Raw genomic sequence first — 23,384 nt, 5'->3', positions numbered from 1 at the left:
ACAAAAAAGACTCTTACCTGGCTGGTATAGAGGACCAGCTGGACCAACTGAGGCATGAGAGCATCAGCCAGAGTAAGGGTCTGCAGGTTTGGGTGCATCAGAGATGTGAGCAACACTGGCAGCAGGTGCCCAAGCATTGTAGCCTTTGTTACCTGTTCCAAGCCTTTCAACCTAAACATGGAGAAAGAAAAGCAAAAAGCAATGTTTAGTGATGGATCCTTGACAGAAAGAGGAAGATAAGAAAGAAAAAAAAAATCTGTGCACAAAAATCATTTGCAGTGCTCTGACTGAACTCATTTTAAAGAGGCTGCAGCATCTCTCAGATTGAGCTAAATCTTTTTTTCACAGTGCAGTAGAGCGAACCAAGATATTAATATCTTTCAGTCAGTTCCACTAGAGTTTTATGGTAATAAAGACTGACTCTAAAAATCTGCTCATGTTATATAAAATAAGTAGGTTGTGAATATCAAAGAGTAACCAGCTGCCCCTGCAGCCAGCAAACTTGATAAATCTTTTTCCAACTCTTACAGGGTACACTCTAAAAAGGTGCGGTTAAAAGTTTACCTCGTTTCTCTGTCGGATATGTCGCTGTTAATAAGAGCCGTGGTCACCTGCTGCAGGGTCTCCAGCACTTCATCACATCCCACCAGAATCTTGGTTGCTAGGGACAGGATACTGCCTTGCAGCTCCTGAGGACACACACAGTAAGGCCCACACTTACGTAACCACTGCCTCCAAGATTTCCAATCATTGAAACTCTGTCATGCATCATAGAGTCTACACATCATTTCCTTATGTTAATGCCAAAAGATACAAAAAATAGCTCTCCACATTGCTGCAGTTTGAGTTTTTAGCTCACATGTGAGACTCATTTACTCACATAATCTTAGCTTCTATGCCACGGTTAATTAATTAAGAAAAAATGATGATCTATTGCTCCACTTGATGGCTCAGTCTCTTATGACAAATACATGAACACATCACATGCAAAGAGGAAGGGGTAATTAAAAGGGATGTTTACCTGTACCTTCATTGTTTCCCCTTGTAGGGAGCTGTCGCTGTCATCATTATCATCTGGACGGATAAGGATGGTGTTACTGAGGAGGTGGTTTTGAACAGCCATGAGGTAGCGCAGACTAGGTGAGACCACCTACAGAGATGGGGGGAAACACATCAAGTTTGTACAAGTGCAACCTCTGTGAGCACACAATCTGAGTCAGCACAGATGGCAGTCATTCTGCTAGGCTGATATTCATACGGGCACAGTGGAGAGCAGCTTCTGGAAGTCGTCTCGGGCGACAGTCTGACATTTGGTGATGAGGAGGCAGGATTCACGCACTACTGTCTTGAGGATACAGTGCAGCAACTCATCACTCAATCTGTAAGAGACAGATTTATTTACTTAAGCAGGTTTACACCAGCAGGCGCGGAGCTCATTTTCATTTTGAGTTAAGACGTCGTCATTGTTCTGTGCTGGTTGTCAAAAGCTGTTGTAAAATATACTGAAGGATAGCATCTGACCTGTAGTGGTCATCCTCTTCACTCCCAAATCTATTCTTTTGCAGCTGGTCTGAGAGGTTGGTGAGGATGACATCACGAAGCTGAGACAAGCCACTGTTTCTTTCACCTTAGCGTCACATGCAAATACACATATTATTAGAAATATTCAAACCAAACCAGCCAAAAGCAGTTGTATCCAAATAAAGTTTTTTATGTCCACCTTCAGTTAAAACCAGCTTCAGTAGTTTGTTGAGTTCAGCTTCCCCCTGATACAAGGTATTCAGTCCTGAGCTATGGAGACAATGTGGATTCAAACAGATAAACCCCAGTTAAAAAATGTTTTTTTATTATTATTAAGCAAACACCATCTTTATTGTTGTTTCTGAGTTATTTCACACAATTTACCTGATGGCCAAACACACTTCTCTCTGGATCTCTGCCCCTATCTGATCCACAGGAGCCATGAGTAGCTGCCACAGGAGCAGGCCTGCACGACGTACACTCTCCCGATTCTGCTCCGACTGAGGATTAAAAAACCTAAAAACCACCTGAAAGGGAACCACAGAAAACCTATTTAGAGACACAAAAACTGTCTGAGTCATTCTCATCTAAAACTGTCCCAAGCTGCTCCTCAAACAGACCTGGAACACCACCAAGATGCAGCGGATGATGCAGGTATCTCCATTCACCATGGCCTTCTCCATAATGTCACAAATGCTGCTGAAGTGACGGGCCTCGATAGGATGTTGTTTACCCAATAGTGCCCCTAAGGGTAGGCTGTTGCTGCTGGCTGCCAGCAGGTTGAGCTGGTGGATGCACATCGCACCTACATGATGAAGCAGCTGGTTGATCACTTCTCCAGTGGCCACAGTTTCCTCTGTGAAAGGAGAAGTTTAGCAGGTGTTACACGCTTGTTTTGCCTCCAAAAAGAGTGTGTGTAAGTTTTAAAAGAACTTTAATCTACCTTTGGGTTCTTTGATGACATGGCTGACACCGAGCCTATGGCACACATGATGAAAGGCTTGATTCCCTGGATTGCACCACTGATCTATGTAATCACTAGAGCAAGTCCAGATCAAGTTGTTCAGTGCATCATAACAGGCTCCTGCAAAACCAAAGATTATAAAAGCTGATTTTATTTCTATAACTTCTTTTTGTGAATACTTTTGGTGAATTAAAAAAGCATAAATATAAAATGTGACTGCATTTGAACGCACCTAGCCCAGCCACTTGGGCTCCCCTGCCTAAAGAACTGCCTGGGGCATCAATGAGGTCTGCGCGGCTGCTGAACTGACCGTCAGCCAGGTTAAAAACCAGGCTGGAAGCTAAAACTGACCAAAAAGAAGAGCTACATTTCAAAACTTCATTCATCATTCACTACAATGTGTAGTTCAGACTGTATTCTTTTTGAATTTTCTGCAAAACAAAAACAAAACAAAAATGTGGGTGTTTCATAAGAGCTTTTACATGTCTTACTTTAACAATTCTTACAATAGAATATTAACTTTAAATACAATCAACATTTCCATCCACCTTCAGAGGTTATGATGAAAAACAAGTAGTATTTACCAAAGGTACCTGTGTTTACTTACTTTTGAGAGAGGACAGGCTGCTTGTGCCTCCAAACAGAGAGCGTGTGGCAGAGCTCCCAGATACACCAGGAGGTGAGACCAGCATCACAAGATAGGTTCCACAGACATACATCGGGGTCCTTCTCAGGGTCTTTAGAGGGAGTCCACAGCTTGTGTTGACAGCTTTTAAAAAAAAATAAATAAAAAGTGTTGAAAAGAAATATATCATTGACCACATTATTCACATGAGCTGCACAATAACATATTTAAGATGTTTGCGGTGTTTGAGTGTGATGAGTTTTACTGATAAATTACCAGACTGTTCCTCTTTGACAGTGTTGGTGATTGCAGAGCCCGTTAGAGCAGCCAATGTGGCAGAATGGGAGGCCCTGAAGCGTGACATTCGACTCAAGAGAAGTTCATTCAAGCACTTTGAAGACTCGCCTTCTTTGCGAGTAAGAATAACTCTCTCCTGCAAGATGTCTGCAACGCACAACCCCGTCTGTGTCTGCCCGACGAAAAGGCAAGAGGGAGATCACAGATGAAACACAGACATAAAAGAACCAGATAAAGGCGAAACTTCTGAGCATGGTGAAGCATGAACTTACAGACAGGTGAAAGACATCCATGAAGACAGAGTGGCCTTTTTGTGTCTTCTCGTTGAGACTTGCAGGAGACCAGACCCAGTACAGGTAGGTTCCATCTGAGCAGAGGTGGAGCGTGGTCATGCTGCTGCCCACCGGGAAGTGATGGGCTGGCATGGGCACAATCTGGCACACCTGAAAAAAAACACACAAAAGCACATTTTTTAGCATTGGCTTTGGTTTTGAGAGCTGGCTGAATGTGAGTGCAACAAAACTAAAATAGATTTTTATATTGACTGTGTCTTAGTAAATGTTGAAATGTGTAAGTATATGTTTATAAAAATCAACTAGCCTTCCTCTTTTTCTCTTTATTTGTATTCTGAAGAAAGAGAGTCCCAGCTCCGTTCTGAGCCCACATGGCTTCATTTAAATGTTGCATAAAGGAACAATACTACCTTTAGAAAAAATAATGAGCCTTTATATGAGACTCGCACTGAGCGTACATTTCGAAATGTATTGTGTGACTCGACATAAAATTCAAAATGGCTGAGTAAATGTACACAGTACCTGGAGGGTGAAGGGGTCAATGACCTGGCACAGCTGATGAGGCTTGGCATCAAAGGATGAAGGACGGTGGAGGAGGCGACCGCTGCTGTAAACTACCCAGCCAGGCTCCAACTCCTCATTTCGACAGTACACAAAACCCCTGCACAAACCAAATCAAACACAAGGGAGCTATTTCTGGATGCTGTACTTTGTACTTTTTAAGAAACTCATTTTTTCTGCCTAACAGTAGATCCAGCTAAGGTTACATTTTAATTAAAATGGATTAAGTTGTTGAATGTTGTTTCTTAATTACCCTTGGTTTTTGTTTGAATGAAAAGTAAAATTCTAAGTCTGCGTTTGTCTGCTCAGTACACACAAGGACAACTGGTGAAAGTCTGTCCTCTAAAACCAGAAATTTTCAAAAGTATGTTTCAAGTATTGCAATCATCGTCTTGGTTCACACTGTAAAATTGTCATTCCTGACTTCTACTCCCAACAGAGACTTTTGTTTCTCTGATATGACTTTTTCAGATGGAACAAAAAAACAAAGACTGAGACTCGAGCAAACAATTAGCCAAAACTCTGGGTCTTTTGAAATCTAAAATAAACTGAAGATGGACACTGTGCTGTTCCAGCATTACATCAGGATACTGAACTCACAGTTTTAACTTAATCAATCCAAGACAGTAAGGAGGGATGAGACTGTGTACTGCAGATACAAGTTCAAAAATGATGAGCACTATTGTTGCCCTGGAATGAGCTCTTGATAAGAGATATTTTTAGCACATACCCTCTTTTTTCTCTGTTGCTATTCTCTGAATGTTGCAGATGAAGACAAAGCAGGCGGGTAAGAGTGTCACATTACCTCAGTGTGCCATGTAAACCAGAGCCCAGCTTGCTGAGTCCTCTCCCAGAGGAGTTGGTGGTATACAGATAGAGCCCGTCTGTGGCTAGACAGCGCCCCAGGTCAGTGTCTGCAAGACACAGGGACAGAAAGAGTTCAGTGTAAGTGTAATGACAGATAGATGTAGTTTTCTGTCACAAAAAGGAGAGAACGGAGGAGGCACCAACAGGGGGGGTGAAATAGTGGCGATCGGTAGCAGAGTTAAGATGCAAAACAAGGTCGCGGCATCTGTTTGCTTTGTTTGATGTTTTCATACCTCCAAGAGGTATCAGGACTGATTCAGTCTCAGCTCAGCATAAACTTTCAATATGCAAACCTGCTCTAACGGTATCATAACCTGATCTGTCACTCCAACTGCTGGATGCAGGGTTCATACAGATTTTTCATGGTCAAATTCAAGTACTTTTCAAGGAACTTCAAGGTCAATTTTCAAAATTTTCAAGTACTGTGAGCGGTTGTTAATTTCACAATGTTAAGAAATTGATGCGCACACAAAATGGCAATTTCATTGTTTTGTGTTTCACAGCACATTTGTTCACAACTTCACAGAGAAGACTCACATTTACAAAAAAAAGCATTTTTTTCCTGATTCTTGTCTTTTTACTACTTCTCAAAGAACTGATTCTCATCACTTGCTGATGAAACTGGTATCATTATCTTTGAAACTACGAGTATTAGGAGCATTGTGAGGATTTATATTATATTTATTAAATTACAACAATTTTTTAATGCAGCTCCCTCCTTTGTGAAAACAACATCCCTCCACAGTAGATGGTCCAAAAACAGGGCTGACTGGGAGAACAAATTAAACGCACCCTTCCCAACACCGTGTGTGTTAATGAAGCAGCTGACAGCTCTCTGCATCAGTCTGAAGACAAACAGTGAAGTCATATCTCCAGTTCAGACCCTCAGAATTAATCTGAACACCTTGTAACAAACAACCACCCGTTAAAAACACCAGCGTTTAACACATGGAGCTTATCATTTAGCGCGAGCACATTAACAGTAGCTCGCGCAAGCGTCAGCTGATGAGGATGATTGACAACGTTTTCCCATAATCTGACACAGACGTCATGTTGCTGCAGGACAAAAACACTGAAACAGGTGGTTGGACGCTGTCACTCTGCAGTTCTGATCAAGCATAACTAACGCTAAGAAAAATCTGTTAGGCTAAGACTCATAACAAAGTTATGATCTCCTAATGAAGGAGAGCGTGAGGAGACGCGCGGATCCAGATGCATCTTGGGCTGATATCTACTTCATATAACCTTACAAAAACTCGCTGTGAGTTATACACTGATAGGGTATGACTATATATCCCACACTGACTTACAGGAACGGAACATTCTGTGTGGAGCACCTGCTGTCCGGAACTGAAATCCGGCCAAGAAAGGGAATATTTTCTTTTGATTAAAAGATCGATCCTAGACTTTATGAATCGATGTCAAATTTTGAAAATGAGGATTATTTTTATTCTTGAGAATCGATTTTTTTTAACCCAGCCCTACTTTTTTGTATCGAATTCTATGGTTTTTATCATTCTCAAACAATGAGTTAGATAGCCACATCTCAGACGCTTATAATAAACCAAGCCGGTAGCGCGGTTTTAGCACGAACGAGCCATCTAACCTTTATGGTTTGATGCTCGGGGCAGGTTATCACATGACCGTTGTTCGTCTGTGCCGGGTCTCAATGAGGAACGCCGTTTCGTTCCTTCGTATGTACAGGGCGAGCCTCCCACTCCGCCGCGGCCGTATGCCAGGCATGACCCGGTATTTGTAGACAAAACTTGTCACCGCCCGACCGCAGTTATTTTATAACCTGCCCTGACAAACACCCGCGGGCAACACTACCTTTATGTTAAATGGGACACTGCCTTCATCACTCATGCCTAGCATGTAGCATAAAAAGGTGGTTAGCTTCAACCGGTAGCAGGCTAATTGGCTAATTAACGTGTAAGGCTAACAGGGTACCTCTCATGTGGCTGGCGAGTACGACTCGCCCATAGCTTCCACTGCAATCTCCTTTTTACATATATTGAACTATGCTGAACGGGGATTTGCGCTACGTTTAACCCAAAATTTGTATTTTTCTTTCTCCAGCCAACGGTCATTGAATATAAACAGACCAGTTATGTTACACCCGCGAGCCCATCAGATGGAACGTTTTTTTCCCCCACAATTTTATTTTATTTCTCTCTATTTGGTCGATCTGTTGAGTTAGGAAGCTGAGTAGTGAGTTATATACGATTATAAATTCAAGCATTCTCAAGCACTTGAATAGAAAATCAAGTACTTTTCAAACCTTGAAAACACAACATGAAAAAATAAGCATTTTCAAGGATTTCAAGGACCTGTACGAACCCTGTGGATGGTAAACATCACCCTCCTCTTTTCTTCTTTACCCCTGAACCTCTCACGCCAGAACTCTTCTTTTTATTTAAACACAGCTGTTACTCTCGTCACTGTATCTCCATGTACAGTAAAAGTAGGCCAGAGTACTCTGGTAGCAGCCCATGCACTCTCCTCCCTCCATTTTAAAGGGTTTTCACACACTTAAAGCAGTTCAGACAAAAGGCATTATAAATAATCTAAAGGTGAATAAATAAATCAAACAGAAGCAGAAGTATGATGAGAAATCTGACAAGCACTGTCCTCTCTACAACTTGCAAGCCAGAAAACTACATATGTTTGCAACATAATTCCTCATTCCCACACGAGACAACTGCATATGCTGCGACTCATTATTCAGATTTGCTGATTTAAAAGTAAGGAGTTGATCACAATTTTTTTTTAACCTTTATTCTCTGCTCCTCCAGCAGAATTGTCAGGAGTGGGCAGCATGTCCTCGAAACCCCAGGACACACTGTGTTTACCCCCCAGGAGGCAGGATGGAGAGCCAGGACCTCCTTCCAGGAGCAAAAGTCTAAAACAAGGGAGATGAAGAGTCATTAGACACCAGGTGAGTCACTAAAAGTTATCAGATAAGCTGGAGTACTGTTCTCACCTGTAGAGGACATCTGACACAGGGAGCTGACCCAGATCGGTCTGTTTCTGCAGCAGGTGAACTGTGTGGATGAAGGTCTTCAGAGATCCCCTGGAGAATAGTTTGGCAGATTAATCAGGAGGCCCCAGCACGAAACACAAGTTAAAGCTCATTGTTAAGCAGCTCTGGAGCTGTAAGCAGAATAATACTTGGCTTGAATTATGGAGGGGGACTTGATGTAATCTGCTGAGAATTAGAATGTTGAATCTGAATGAAAGGATTTTTTTCCATTAGGATGCAGCACAGAAGTTATTTGACACAGCATCTCTGCAGGGTGTAATGAGCAACCTACTTAAGTTTGTGCAGTGTTCATTTACTGCTTCGTCTCATCTATGACTGAACTATCAACTGAAAACATTCAAGTGATTCAGTATTCAGGGCCAAGATCTATGCAAGAAGTGCTTTTCTGGCATCAACTGGAGCAAAAAAAAGAGCATTGCTGCTGCTGCATAAGGAAACATAAATTGGCCATGCACGAAAATGTAAAGGCAGATAACGACATGGTGATTTGGATTATAATCTATCATTTCTACAGATTTAATTAAACAGAATAATTCCAATAACTTCCTGTTGAAACACATTTGATTTGGTGCCTGTATGTTCAGCAACACAGAGAGCATGGACTGATCATGTGTTGACATTGCCCTCTCCAGATACCGGTGTAAACATCTCATCAACAACTGATTCAGTGCATGGTAATGCAGTCTCTTTGCTAGCTAACCCCCCTCATACTGTGATTTTAATAACCATCCTCATTCAGAGTTGAGGGGGAGTAAAGCTCATAGCTCTTTAATTAGCTCCCACTGTTGGTGAAAAAGGCACTGAGGCTGGATGGTTCCCCACAACAAAGAGCTCTCAGCCTCAACACAGGCTGAACAAAGAGTGGAGAGTTCTGGTTTTGACAAGTCAAGAAGGGTTGTCACCAGCAGAAGCCAGAGTTCAGGCGCAAACGCAAAGACGAAAAAGCAGCAAATTTTGGTCTACTGTAGGCTGAGAGAGAAACACAGAGAACATCACACCAATAATCAACCTCACTTTGACTTTTCTTTCTTTCTTTTTTGCTGGTCAGCAAAGAAAAAGGCTAGTAATGATAGTAAAAGAATCAGTGCCACCCCCTTTTTTTGGATATAACTCACTGTGTGTGAGGCCTTCTGCTGCAGCATGTACTACACTAACTCCAGAAAAATGGGTAAGCAGCAGGAGGTGGCACAACATTCTTCTTTTTGGTACAAGTTTTTTAACAAGGCTTGTCGATTCTGGTAATAGAGCACAGTTCAGACTACAGCATGCACTGGCTGTGATGGGTTTGAAGCCACAACATCCAAGCACTGCATCGACCCCGGCTGACTGAAAACAGGGAGTCTGTTTATGTTGACTTGTCAGGGAAGTATACAAATGTTGATCACTAAAGTCAAGCTCCTCTATTCAGATTTTGGACACATCATAAAAGGACTGCAGCAGTGTGCTTTGAACAGTTGGAGCACTAAATGTGGTGTTACCACCAGGAGTGAAGCTAATCATCAGCCAGTTACTTCAGCTCCAGCTGACTGAAATAACTAACCTTCCTGTAAGAAACATAGCTAACGAAGTGACTCAGCAATGTTTCACACAGATACTTTCTTAATCAGGGTGTTTCTGATGAGTTTACTTGTAAACCCTTTACCAAAGATGACTGGTTACATATTAAGTATTGGAGCCAGCAGAGAATCATAACACAGGTAGAACATCGGGAAAGGGTTGATGGCCTCACCTGGCACAGGCCAGAGCCACCAGTGCTGCAGCAGCGTTTTCTCTCTGTCTATGGGTGTGGAGGATCTGCATCTGAGCCTTCCCCTGCTGTTGTCCTGACTCCTGGGCACCATCTTCCAGCCATGAGCAGAGCAGTCCCTCCAGACCATTGAGACAGTCTGCGGGCTCTTTACTGAGGCTGAGTGGCTGGCAGTCCCGGAGGCAGGCTAGCAGAACCTCTGCGGTGACACCACAGAGCGCTGGGTCGCTGCGAGTCTGGGACTGCAAGAGGGGGAAGACCAGCAGCAGACCGACACGGGAAGTAAACGGCGCCTGCTCGGGTTGCTGGAGCAGACCTTGTCTTTTGAGCAAAGCCAAGGTCTCCTCATCAGCTCCACCAATGCCCTCTCGCTCCTGCTGCTCCTCCAGGGCCAGCTGCCGCTGTGCCCCCCATAGGCCACGCAGAGCGTTGAGGCGATACTCCAGCAGGCGTGCATATGCATTGCTTTGATTCCCACAGACGGCACGAAGACGCTCTGCAAGCTCCACTGGGTTCTTGGTCTCAAATGTTAGAATCTGGAGGACAAACCAGGGAGAGAAGAGGGAAAATATCTCAGTTACATTGACAGCAGCTTCCTTTGTGACAAACAGGGGGTAGTTTTGGGAGAACAATCCATTCCACAAATGAAAGACAGCATGTGTTCCCTTCCTGGTCTGGCTTCACACAAATCAAATTTTCCACATCAGAGAGTTATTCCCTCAGAAATATAATTAAATTATAGAGGAAGCACACAGCACGGAAGAATTCAGATTTCACTCTCATGGATTTAAATCTGAGGATTTGAAAAGCATCCTTGTGTTTACTCTACCTGTATAGTATTTGGCTTTAAACATAATCTTTCTCTTTAAACAGCATGAAGAAAATAACATTTGCTCTACTGATTTACCATCGTTTTAAGTATTCAGTTCACAGTTTAGTACAAGAACGTCAAACATAGTTATCCTTGCTGTATCCTTACTGTTGGCTTAATCAAAAACTAAAATCTATTAAAGTCTGTCAGTACCTTTTTGGTTTAACTTAACAGCACGTCCATGAGTCACTCCCCCAGAAATAAATCCTTGTTCAGTCGCTTTTACTATGAAGCAGTGGCCAGAAATGGAAGACACATTTGGGTTTGCCTATTACAAGTGAAACAATGTGCCTCATGTGCACTTAGGCAGCATTTCAGATATTGATTACTCTCTGTGGCCCACGAATCATGGACCAGGGAAAAAAAATCCATTATACCATTTAGCAGGCACAATTTGTATTGATTCAATTTCAGAAATGCTACTAATGTTACAGTAAAACTCCTCGACTGGATGCTTGGCCTTCTCCATCTCGCTTATCCACAAAACACTGCTGCAAGCGGATAAAAATAGTCAGCATCACAACACCTACAAAAACAGCACTGAATGACACAGTCAGTCCTAAAGCTGGACTCAGAGAAGACCAGGGATGAAGAGGATAAGAATTCAACTAAGGTTAAGAAGGCAGAGTAACATTTAGAAGTTATCATTTACAGTACCAGAAGCTTAAATCTACCAAACAAGGCTACTAGATTTCTTTTTGAGCTTTGCTTTATAAAAGTAAAAACATGCAGAGTATACAACACAATACTAACAAGTGGGGTAGTTTTGTGTGAGTTTTCCTATTTCCAAAAAGCTTTGGATTTATAACATCCATCATCTAAGATGTCTACATTTTGGTAAGATTAAAATATAACATGATTCGCTTTGGTTATATTTTGGGGTTACCAAGTTATCACCCATCAGTTTCTATGCCTGACTGTGGGACACTGAATAGGTCCGAGACAACAAGCTGTGTTAATCCATGAGGTGTTCTTCATTCATAAATTAACCAGTAGTCTGTCATCTGTCAGGGCAGCTAATTTAACATATGCTCATACCAGCCAAAATATGCAGCATTTGGCTGATCGGTGAATATTAAAAGAAACGTGCAGCTGTTACGTGTCAAACACTACCTCGAGAACTAATTATGTAACAAATTGAATATTAAATTGTGATTCTGATACTAAAAATAATTCAGAGCAAATAACAAAGTGGATATTTGGACAACCTAGGTTAGGACTAAAGAGAGTATGGAGATGTAAATCAACTGGTTTTGTATATATATAAAGAGCAATGCAACATGCTGCACATTGTGAAAATTAGAAAGAATGTCTGTCCATATGCACTAAAGCCTCACAGACAATCTCAGCATACTTCTTGGGTGTGGAACTGTTCCAACATGCTGTTTCTGTCATCAAGCAGATTCCGTGATAACATACTCTGAATCAAGGCTGTGTGTTAACATGTAAATCAGCTGTTACAAATAAAAAATTTCACCATGTGGGGTCCTTGGCTGAGAATAGTTAATGACTGCTGTGAACCCTTGTTCAGGTCAGTCGAGAGCATGTTAGATTTTCTGTTCACTGGCTAATTCCTAACCAGTAACCAGACTGTAAGGATAAAGATAAACATTAAGGATGAATAAAACAATTTCAATATCTGATTAGATACCTATTAAATCCACATTTTAGCAAAGGCATTCCTGATTATCTAATGTTACTGTACTGTTAGTCACAATCAAATACTCAACCTCTATCTCAGAATAGAAATAAAACACCAGATCGTAAACATTTGAAAGGAGCACTGCAGGAAATGGTCTTTCCAGTGTGATGCATACAATCTATTCCCGCTTTGTTCTATAGGATCGAGAGGATGCAACATTGTTATGTAGAAGTTTCCATCCGCATCACCATTAAGTCTTCACAATCTAACAACAAAGACATATCCTGTTTCAATCATTGTATTCAAAATAAGAGCCGATCTTGAGCATGATAAACAACACTTGAAATTTAAAGAACAATAGTTAAACAAAGACATCGTTATTTGATCCAAAACACAAATAAGATCAGCCAACTAGGGCAATGCCTGTTGACTGTGCTACATCTGAGCCTGGCTCCAATGAGAAGCATACCTGTGTGATGCAACTCCAGGGCCTAAATTACAAAGACCAGAAAGCTATGCTATCTTAGTAAAACATAAATTTATCAACACATATTGCATAGATATAACATATTAATAGTATTCTTGGCAGAATCGCTGTATTGTGTTGTCGTAATCGCAACAGATTACTTTATTTGAAGGTGTATTACGACCGTTCGGTTGCACGGCTTTTGTTTTGAAAGGACCCACAGGAAGAGCAGTAATAACGATGGGTTAACTGACGGCAGGTCAATAACATGACGGGCTGGAAACTTGCAAACGTTAGCGTTACCGTTATCATTGATGCTGTGTGACACCCATCGATAATAACAGTGTTGCACGAGAAGGGAAATTAAAACACTTCCAATACACAAATGACTGTTTGCTATAAATAAAACGATTGGAGTATGTTTGTGTGTGTGTTCGAGATGGCTTTCACCCACCTCTTGCTCGGTGTCCCCCTGCTCCGACACTCCAATTTCACTGGGCAGTTCGGCCAAATCTGTGACCCGAATGAGTCCATCGTGGAGAAAAATTGTTTCCTCCTTCACTGAAAGCCACTGGGACGAATCCACAGCCCCGGAGCCCATCGCTCTCTCCTCCGACGGTGATGCCAAGGGGGTCGAACATTAAAAATTCAGTGACAGAATGACAGAAACGCCCTAGCTAGCCAGCTAGCGAGCTACAATAACATAACTGCAATTACTGTCGCCACTGAATCTGACGGTGCTGATAGACCTGGCGGACAGTACCGTGACGGTGTCGGCTACTGGAAGACAGCCCGGCAGTGAACAGGCAGAAGTGGCAGGTCCTCTTCACATTTCATGGGTGGTCGTGTGTCGTGCTAATAGTATCCAGCTAGCTGTCTGGCTTGGTGGAGCTAACTTAGCGTACGGTTCGTTATAACGTTACTGAGCAGAGCGGTGGGCGTGACACCCGGACAAAACCCGTTACCGCGCCGCACGGTTGAAACGACAGTCTCTCAGGATGAAGGCTGCGTCTGTCGCCCGCTCATTTTGCAGCTGAAATGCGAACGCAGACAGCTCCTCTAACGGCCCAGCCGGTATGTCTGCCTCTGGAGAAGATAATGACAGGCTCAGCTGTCAGTGCGACGCCATGTTTCCAAGGCCAACGAGCTACTCCCAGGATGCACCGCGGCCCAGAATATAAAAACTGAAGAATTCAGGAGTTCATTTTTATATACATAATAAATATTAATCTATTTATTACACAGTCTGTGGTTTGTTTTAAAGCAAAACAACACAACTTCATAGTACTCCCACACAGAATGGATTTTATAGTAGATTTCAAGGCTTGGGGGAGGCTGTGAGAAAGAATTACGATCACTTGTATTAATAATTAGCTTAATTATCACACTAAACTGTCATTCTTGACATTAATTCACTCTGATTAATAAATCATAAAAAAAAAAAAAAACAGAAAATAAGCAGCAAGGATGAAAAAAATGTAATTTACAAAATGAGCTGTACCCTATTTTGCTGTTTTTTTTCTCGGTTAAAATGAAGAAATAGAAGAATACAAAACGCTTTTTTGTGATGAAACATAAAAGGGTTAAAAAAAACTGATAAACTAACCAAAGAAAAAGAGATTTAATTTTTTTTACAGATTGAAACAATTTGCTAGCACCACTAACACCATCCCATTAAAACAGTGCCCTTATTTCCTGAAACACCAGCCTTGTTGCATTTTGAGATGGCAATCTTATGATTGTGCAGTGTAATAGAATTGGGTTTTTGAAGTTATCACAAAACAAAGATATCGCCACATTCCATTTCTCATACTTTATAAGTGAGGATATACGTGTACTGTAGAAAATACTGATGCAACACATTGTAAGAGCTAGAGTTGATGAAATGAGAGGGCAGATGAGGTGCACATTGAAGGAGTTACACTCCTTGTAAGGCTTCCAGATCTTGAATAACATACTCATGCAATGAAATATATTAGTTACTTTGTGTATATTTAAAATGGCAGATGTAGATCACACAATCGTTTTTGAATAAAATAAAATGGCATTGTTACACTGGCTGTAAAATATTTTTTGTTGCTGTTGACATGTAGGATGTCTAGTTCCTCTTTGCAGCATGGAATACAGCTGATATTTTTTGTGAACAGTTCCATTTACTTTTCAAATACAGTAACAAAATATCATTTTGTGATCATGTTTGAGTTTTTTTTCTTGACACATGGGTATGAATCATTTCTTTAATTTAAACAAAAGGGAAAAAATAAAAAGTTTTATTGACATTCATACACACAATCTGTTGGATGAAGTTAGTTTCTTGTAAACATGCCCATCCATGGCATACCTACAAATATTTTACAATAGCCTTTTAATCCCTGAATATTTCAACAGAAAGCCAATTTACCCCACCAGACAGAAACAGAAAATGCTGCATGAAATGTAAAGCTTATTAAAGTCATTGTTGCTGCACAGTGGAGCTTAGTCTATAATCGTGTGAGTTGTGCCATGATACCAGCTTCTCTTTGCAGCCTTAGGCACCGCTTAGAAAGGCGAACAGGAAACCCTCTTTTTCTACCATTGACTGAATTTTGCACCCCAGCAGTGTCTTCTTTTTCTTCCATCTTCTTAAGTGCTTGAAGTAGGTCAGAGGCTTTGGTGAAGGCTCCAGAACAGCTAGAAAAGATGCATAAGGAGTATAAGACACAGAGCCCAACCTTATAATCTGTCACAGCTGCAAAATGAGCTAACACATAAGACAGGCAGACTGGCACTGATGTAACCAAAAGTTGTCTGAGATTAACATAAATATGGATAAGGGAGCTGAAAACCTTTTCTTGCTGTGACACTTTTTCTTCTCTGGCAGTGTAAAGCAGTCCTGAGAGACGAAATCCATCAGCATCGTGGGGAGAATACTTGGTTGCTCGAAGCTTTTAATTTGAAGAGCCAGGCTGTAAAATTGATAAAAACGACAGGCAACAGTTATTTACAAACTCACATACAGATAAATGCAGGAGACAACAGGGTTGTAATGACTCTATATAAAGCATGATGCTCTCATGAGTGAGTCAGAGGGACACAGACAAAGGAGGAGAGCGCTGCCTGAGGTGGTAGGCCTTTCTCTTTTATTACTACTTCCTGCAGAAAGGAATGAGGAATAATAGTTGTACATAACATGCACTAACAGCTGTAAGTGAGAGAGCTGAATGCAATTTAACTGGTAGAGTGGAATTGAAACTTGTATCAATCAAAGTAACCATGTAACATAAAAGCAGGCAGTTTGCTAGAGCAGCAGCAGCTACTTTTAAAGCTGAAAGTAGAAAGATGAGTTAGTCTGAATGAAGAGAAAGGTCCACATTTTTTAAGGTCTGTATTCAAACAATAGTCTTCAGTTCTTAATTGTAAATGTGCTTTCAAGGTTTTTTTTTTTTTTTTTTTTTTGTATTAAAGAGCATTTGTTTGAAAAAAAAAAAAGATTTATCTGCCTGAGTGCTTTTAACAAACCTCTCTTGAATAGATACCTGCACTAACTCTCCAATTCCAATAAACAAAGAAACCAACAAGGGAAATGAATTCTTGAAGACACACTAGGATGAAAGAATACCTTATTTCCTACCAAACTTTATGATTCTCCTGTGATATATTTTTGTCGTTTATACCAGCAAGGAAGCTCCCAGATTTATGTTTGGCTCAACTTTTACTCTGGATTTTGTATGGGATGGATGAAGTTTAAAAATGTCATATCCCTGTAAGTATTAGAATGTAACACCTTCATAACATATAGGTATTCCTGGTTGAACTCTTTAAGGACCCAAAAAGAATATTTGTATGAGATTTCACTATTTAATATACAAATAGATGAAAATGTGTGGCACTAAAATGCAAAGATAAAAATACTAGCAGTCAGTTATAAAACAGCGTGATTAATGTTTCTGACATTTACTACCTCTGATGAGGCAAGTAGCCAATCATAATGTGGGATTGTGGGGTGTTACCAAAAGCTGGCCAATCATATCTCTTAGCTTACCCATGCCACCCTTCGCCACCCCTTAAGTCACACCCCTGCTGATTACTCACATTAAAATCCCATTTGGAAGGAATTTTCTCATAGCCAGTATTCACCAGAACCATACCTTTATCAAGCCCAACCAGTTTCATTGTTCATTTGAGTAACTGACTGCTGGTTTTAATTAAACATTCATGAGCCCATCCTTTAACGGCTGCAGGAAGCCATGTCACTAAGCCAGCTGCTGCAGGTTTTCCTGCTGCAACTTGTCAAACATCTGCTGTGAAAAAGGTCTGTTATGTATAGCTGCTCCTCTGTCACTCCTGCATGTCTTATTGGGATTAATTCAACACTGCCATCATTGTTCTTGTTGCACCTTTGTGTCTGATGTCTGTTGAATTTTGGGTTGGTCCATGGGAAGGAGATCAAAAGATTTAGCCCCCAAAGAAAATTCACTGTTTGACAATCTGTCCTTGTAATTTTAAGAAACATTTTTGAATGTACCCTGGGCCACGTAGAGACTGTAAGCCCTGTTGGAAACAGCTCTTTGATTTTCTTTCAACAGTCCCACAACAATAATAGTCTTATTATTTTAACAAAGAGAAAATCTCCTCCTGTGCTTCATTTCAATCTTCTACATGGCCTCTAATTTTACTCAGAGTTGCTGTGGTTACATCATCTCTCTGCAACCTGCAGGTTGAACCTTGAAGTTGCACAGGAATGCAAACACTCCCGTAATGGATTATCAGGGTAAAAGCTGTAAGTTTGGACTGGTTCATAAGCTGTATGAGCTTTGCATGTCCTTGGCGTCAGCCGGCTGTGCTGTAAGCTGTTTCCAAGGGGAATAATAATGGTAATTAGCCAAAACACATGAGACAGCATGAAGTCTAAAGTTGTAAAGATGGAATTCCCTGTCAAAGCACTGACACAAATTTTATTAATGAATTCATTAAGTCTACTTTTTTTTCAAGAGGGTTAAATAATGCAGCAGAAGCACGTATGACGAGCAGCTTAAATCTTAAACAGGTAGTAAAACAGCTCAGAAACAAGCCCTTGCTGGAAATGTGTGCTGTTTTTTTTATATACTCATACATCATTAAAAAGGGTTACAGCAGGGCATGGTTTTATCTCGAACATTGGTTTGAAAATTTGGGCTTGACAGAGGATACTATGTTATTTGTAGCTTTCTTTTTGTCATTTCAACAAAACATTTCTTCTTCTTCCCCTCTCTAATGGTCTTATTCTTATCAAAGAAATTAACGTTATGATAATTTTATGGAAGCTCATCCCTTCAATCTATGGGACTGGGATTGGTGATTCATAAATATTGTACAATTTTCATATATTTTCTTCCTAATTTCCAGTTATCTTCATTCAAAGATGAAAAAAAAAAATGTCGTAAGAACTGAGGAACATGAAAATGTCGTGTTACCGGCTAGTGCAATCACAGTGGTAGGCAGTCTTTGACTCATCATTCTGCAGACCAAACTTCTTCTCCAAAGGAGGGATTTTGTATCGGCATTCATCCAGATGTCTGAGGCTTCCACACAGGAGGTGGTTGTCTGCAAGAACAGAAGTGATCACAGGATATCGCACAAGAAATCTAGGTGTGCCCACATTTCTTTATATAACGATACATCTCAGACACCCACGGGTGCAGAAAAGGTGAATAGTCTATATTCAGAATTTTTCAACATTTAAAATTAGCCATGCGTCCCACCTTTACGACTCATAGCTGAAGCGCTTCAGCCCGACAACAATCCCTGTGGGCTCTTTCAAAATTTAAGCCCCTTTCCACAGTGGCAGCATTAAATGTTTTAGAGCGTAAATAAAGATCAGATTACAAGAGAGACTCTTACTGACTTGATAAGTCTGAATTTAGTTAGATTAGTTATACATGCATACACTCACCTGCCAGGCCTCTCTTTGTAGGTGTGTTTGGGCCTTTGGTTCTGCCGACTGACTCCTGGTGTGTGTTATTCCATATCAAATGGGACTTCCTGTTTTTTTGCGTCTTGACATCTTTCTGGGCTGGAAACTTTGATTTTGTGGAATTATTCTTAAAGGTGTCTTGTTTGGCTCTCTCTGTTTTCTTTTTGTGCTTCTGATCCTCAAGTGTTTTTGATTTGATCAGTAATCTGTTCGCAGTTGTTGAGGGTGTATCGGTTGTTTTGTGAGATGTTGGTTTATGTTTTTTACAGTTTCTACAATGAGGCTGAAAAGCATCCCCTCTCAGAGGTGCCTTGAGTCCACAGCAGTGGCCTTTCTTCTTGCTTTTGGTGGTTTTATTTGCCAATGAGGTGGCTGTTGTGTGTATCTGAAGGGCTGGAGGTTGTGTGGAAGACAGGGTGCTTTGTGTTGTAGATGTTCGAGGATAAGGCTTTGTGGTCATGTTTAGCAGACCTTGGCCCTTCTGGGTGTCATTGATGGACATTTCCTTTCTTCTGTTCTTCTTCTTCTTCCCAGCTCCTTTCTTATTAGAAACAAATGTGCTACTTTTAGAAACATTAGAAAGTCCTGTCTTGATCCCAGGAGTGGTGGTTGGCACCTTCGTTATTGGAGACATGTGCAAAGGTGCCACTGTAGACACATTTTGGTGTTTACATCCTTTCCCTTTCTTCCCTCTGTGCTGGAGACTCTTTCCTGTGTGTGGGTTGCTGCAACTATGATTACTCTTTGGTGACTTGGTGCTGATCACAGGGCTTTCTGTTACCTGCTGGTCCCCATTCCCTGATGTTTTGTCAATGGCAGTGATGACCCCATATGTGCTTGCATTATGGGAGCTGTTGTAAGGAAGGGGATTCTTGAAGACAGCATATGGAGCCACATCGGCTGCTTTGCACCTAAGGAGCGAAAAACATGCTTGTTAAAACCAAGCAGCAGAAAAGGGGGTGTTCCTTCTCTAACCCTGTACATGCTGTGCTTAGAGATAAACACCACTGTCTGATGTATTAAACTCTCAAAGAGGAAGATTTTTGTTTTACTCCTGTCAGGGATATAGTGTTCTTTCAAGCAGTTTCAATGTACAGTTTCCAACAAGTGACAGAGAAATTTAAGAATCAATAATTTGAAAACCTCTTCAATTACATCATAATTGATTTATAGTTTTATAACTATAGAAATTATAGTTGCAATACTGTTTTTATCAGAACTAGCTTAACCATTATTCCTTTTAATTTGATCACTTGTTAGTGTTCTGCTGAAGTTGTGGAAACAGCTGAGCTGCAGCATGACACCCTGTCTGACATTGTGAGGTTTGGCAGACAGTAAGGCATGTTTTTACAGGTAGCAGAAGCAAATCTACTGATATACCCACAAAATGAACAGCACACACACTTTCCACTGAGCTAGTATTTTCTTTATGGTTTGATATAGCAGTTGTGCCACACTACAGTATAAGCTACAAGGAACCACATTCGTGTTTCCCTTACATTCCCCACCAGTATGTCTCAGTGCAGCGCTTCTGGGATTTGAGCTCGAAGCAGGGGACTTGCATAATGCTGAAGAAGCTGTAGCCCACCATGCTAGATATAGTATCATTCACAGTGAGGAGGCATTGTCGAAACCTGGGGAGAAACACATTTCAAGGTCACAAGGGACACACACACATAGACAAAATTATCACGCACATCCTTGAACTCTGCCTTGTTTAGTCTACAGTTTATGTGTAGCCCAAATGTTTTTAACAACAGATAAAGGTTTGACTGGAAGGAAGCATAAACGTCAGGAACTTCACAAGCTCTTATTAAACATGCACCTGCCGGCACTGAAGGAAAGGGAAGATTTAAAGAGACACCCTGGCTCTAAAATAAATAGAAGAGGGAATTAAATGCCCTGCAAACACAAGAATGGAAAGCGGCATGTTCAGTCTTGACTCAGAAGTGTATCCAGGGGGCTGACAGTGATGTATTTATTACCCCTGGATGAATAGTCGGATCACGTGCCCCCAGGTCCCTCAACTCACACTTTTTATATGTATTGGCACAATGACAAAATGCAACAGTACCAGCATTCCAGAGAGGAGTAGACTTTTAGAAGATAGAGGTTTAAGTTATAAATTAAATTCCTTTACTTTATCCTGGCCTCTGTTACTGAATGTGAATGTTTACCTTAAGATGTGAATGAGTTTAGCCCTCCAGATTAGAGTGAGATATGGTTGTGCATGCTGAGCTTACCTTAAGTCGCAGTCACAGTGGGAGATGGTGTAGAATTTGGAGTTAAAGACGCCGTAATTCATTGTGAAAGCTGGCATGATGTGCTCACAGTGGTCATGTTCGCGGCAGCATCTATCTGCACTCTCAAACATCCCTGTGCAGGAGATTTAGATTGAGTTACACATCAGGAGACACTTTGTTTTGGAGCTCAGATCCCTTACCTGAGACACTTCAAAGAGTTATATAAAAATTAAAACAGATCTAAAGTTTAAAAAAAAAAGACTTAAATAAAAAAAGCTGTAACTTCTTTTTCTTACTGTTTACTTTATGAATATTCTATATTTTTTTACACCTGTTTATTGTTTTGTACAGGTTAACTGATGTCCAGTTCTCTTTCAATGTAAGCACAGCAGACCCATTCTAAAATTATGCTGTCAACAATTAGGGATGGGTACCTTTCACATTTGAGACGATACGGTATCGATGCCCGGTACCTGGCAATCTGTACCGGAACTCAACAGTACCAAGTTTCTGTACTTTTTTGTGTTTATCTGGTAAAAAATATCAATTTGCTTAATAATGAAATATATATAAAATCAATTTAACAAATGTATTCTTCAATATATAACCTTGCAATGCTATGTTATGTCCAGCATGAAAAATCACCTGCTCTTCCACTCCCTCGCAGTCACAAGGATGCATTTAGGTACCTAAACATGGTACCTTTTGGTTTTACATGAATCAATATCCGGTACTTTTGACAGAATTTGGTCGGTACCTATAAAAGTACCTAATTCGGTACCCATCCCTATCCACAATTGCTAAATCTTAAAAAGTAAATAAGTTCAGTTTACCTTGAAATAACACAAACTGATCAATAAAATGTATAAAAATGTGTGATCGCTCGAGAATATATTGCACACAGTGTTTTAGTACTCATAAAAGCCATATCTTTTGCATCTCTTCTTCAGCAGGTGCTGCTGGAGCCCTGATGAAGATAAGTTTAAGACCGTACATCTGGAGAGGGCCTCTAGAAGTGCCCTCAGGTCTTCATGCTGTATTCTGAAAGACTGCAGATTCTTTCTTTTCATTCCTCCGATGCATACAAAAACAAGCATGCGTAGGAAACTGAATGGAAAGCTGGCTGTTCACACCATTATCCTTTTGTTAGTATTCTCTAATAGACAAAAATGATTGTGTAAGAGTTTCAAGGGGGAGATCGCTCACCTAGCTGATCGTATCTACGCGCTCTGGTTCCAGAGCCGCACCACAGCGTCCCTGGAAACGACACTGCGCGTCTCCTTCGACTTTTCCCTTCCTCCTCATGTCTTCTAGCGCGTCTGGAAAACTTTGGCGCACTGGAGGATCCAAGTGCGCACGGAGCATCCGGAGCCAACAGCGCGCTGATATTAAACTTCTGGCTGATGTCTTCCTCCTGTGTATCGCTTTTGTGGCACAGCGTGGAGTATTTTTCCGTAGCAATTGGATTTTGATCTACTTCGCAGGTAACCAGCCGAGTATCTTCAGACCACAGGGTGAGGTACAGAGAGAGCGCGCCGGCTGTGTCTTCTCGCAAGAACGTAATGCGCGTCCGTCCGTCATCTGCAGGACTTGACCTGACACATGAGAGACCTGATCCCATCACATCCTGCGCTTTTGATAAAATCAGCGATGATAAGCAGAGGAGAACTTGCAGCAAGCACCTGTTGCGCATCTCAATGTGAAGAGGGGATTGGACAAACCGGGTTAAGTCAGGATGAAGAGTAAAATCAAAGTGAGAGTGCACGAGTCATTCCAATCTAATTGTTGCAGTGATGTAGTTCTGCACCAGCCGGCATCTGTCTGTGCTCGAAGAAGGCATGTGCACCTCCAGGATAAACGCTTCTCCTATTGGTCCGTTTGGAGGCTCGTGAGATATGACATACCTCACTGAGTGATTATGTGGGTGTGTGATATGACTCAGGGAGGGCTCCGTTAGTGATTAACTTCTCAGGTATTGAGGTACCAACGGTTTCTGCTTTTTTCCGGAAGAGCAATTGAGTGAGAATCCAAATACAAACAAAGTGACAGCACAAAAAAAACTTGTGCAACTTATCAACTTTTTCCTGGGATTTTTTTTTATTATCTCCACCCAGATCTTTTTGATCCGCAGAGCTGTCTTAACATGTGGAAGTTTCTAAATACATGTGTAAAAAGGTGTGGCATGATAAAAATCAACAGATACTGACTGAGGAGGTTGCTTTGGAAAAGATTATACAAGATTGTTTATTGAAAGCCTGCATTTATTTTACTTCTGCGCAATAGATTCTTCATTCCTGTGCTCCAGTGTCATC

At 41.1% G+C, this 23,384-nt stretch overlaps 2 protein-coding genes across 3 annotated transcripts in view; both read right to left on the bottom strand.

The window, feature by feature from the left end:
- hectd4 (HECT domain E3 ubiquitin protein ligase 4) overlaps positions 1–14,029 on the bottom strand; it is a 37,088-nt gene extending 23,059 nt beyond the window's left edge. The window contains exons 1-19 of the mRNA XM_074669420.1: positions 13,352–14,029; positions 9,901–10,454; positions 8,112–8,201; positions 7,903–8,030; positions 5,067–5,175; positions 4,223–4,361; positions 3,680–3,850; positions 3,387–3,579; positions 3,093–3,254; positions 2,718–2,831; positions 2,465–2,605; positions 2,142–2,377; positions 1,906–2,048; positions 1,721–1,791; positions 1,522–1,627; positions 1,259–1,379; positions 1,022–1,150; positions 565–689; positions 18–171 (exon numbers count right to left, since the gene is read on the bottom strand). Coding sequence (XP_074525521.1) covers positions 18–171; positions 565–689; positions 1,022–1,150; positions 1,259–1,379; positions 1,522–1,627; positions 1,721–1,791; positions 1,906–2,048; positions 2,142–2,377; positions 2,465–2,605; positions 2,718–2,831; positions 3,093–3,254; positions 3,387–3,579; positions 3,680–3,850; positions 4,223–4,361; positions 5,067–5,175; positions 7,903–8,030; positions 8,112–8,201; positions 9,901–10,454; positions 13,352–13,498 — 3,033 coding nt within the window. The 5' untranslated portion in view covers positions 13,499–14,029. The remainder of the gene's footprint in view (positions 1–17; positions 172–564; positions 690–1,021; positions 1,151–1,258; positions 1,380–1,521; positions 1,628–1,720; positions 1,792–1,905; positions 2,049–2,141; positions 2,378–2,464; positions 2,606–2,717; positions 2,832–3,092; positions 3,255–3,386; positions 3,580–3,679; positions 3,851–4,222; positions 4,362–5,066; positions 5,176–7,902; positions 8,031–8,111; positions 8,202–9,900; positions 10,455–13,351) is intronic.
- Positions 14,030–14,647: 618 nt separating this feature from the next.
- LOC141790717 (uncharacterized) lies at positions 14,648–22,869 on the bottom strand. Of its 2 annotated transcripts, none has more exons than XM_074670770.1 (7): positions 22,279–22,869; positions 21,073–21,205; positions 20,329–20,463; positions 18,809–19,740; positions 18,330–18,459; positions 15,723–15,842; positions 14,648–15,567 (listed from the first exon to the last, which is right to left on the bottom strand). In XM_074670770.1, the coding sequence occupies exons 1-7, from the start codon at positions 22,763–22,765 to the stop codon at positions 15,378–15,380; spliced, it is 2,127 nt and encodes a 708-aa protein (XP_074526871.1). In that variant the 5' UTR covers positions 22,766–22,869; the 3' UTR covers positions 14,648–15,377. The 2 variants fall into 2 exon arrangements, with proteins under 2 accessions (XP_074526871.1, XP_074526872.1); XM_074670771.1 differs by having other exon boundaries at positions 20,338–20,463.
- Positions 22,870–23,384: the final 515 nt, after the last annotated feature.

Source organism: Halichoeres trimaculatus, unplaced genomic scaffold (assembly GCF_033239565.1).
Source record: "Halichoeres trimaculatus isolate MK-OKI-2021-1 unplaced genomic scaffold, fHalTri1.1 fHalTri1_scaffold_5, whole genome shotgun sequence".
NCBI lineage: Eukaryota > Metazoa > Chordata > Actinopteri > Labriformes > Labridae > Halichoeres > Halichoeres trimaculatus.
Note: the sequence above shows the minus strand (reverse complement) of the source record. Positions and strands in the feature narration are given on the sequence as shown.

What these genes read in the sequence shown, in the direction of transcription:
- LOC141790717 (XM_074670770.1), bottom strand. Translation starts at nt 22,765, where the DNA reads ATGCGCAACAGGTGCTTGCTGCAAGTTCTCCTCTGCTTATCATCGCTG. An exon ending in GAGACATACTGGTGGGGAAT is followed by an intron (nt 19,741 to 20,328) that starts GTAAGGGAAACA and finishes TTCGCTCCTTAG; the next exon opens with GTGCAAAGCAGCCGATGTGG. An exon ending in TACAAAGAGAGGCCTGGCAG is followed by an intron (nt 18,460 to 18,808) that starts GTGAGTGTATGC and finishes CTGTTCTTGCAG; the next exon opens with ACAACCACCTCCTGTGTGGA.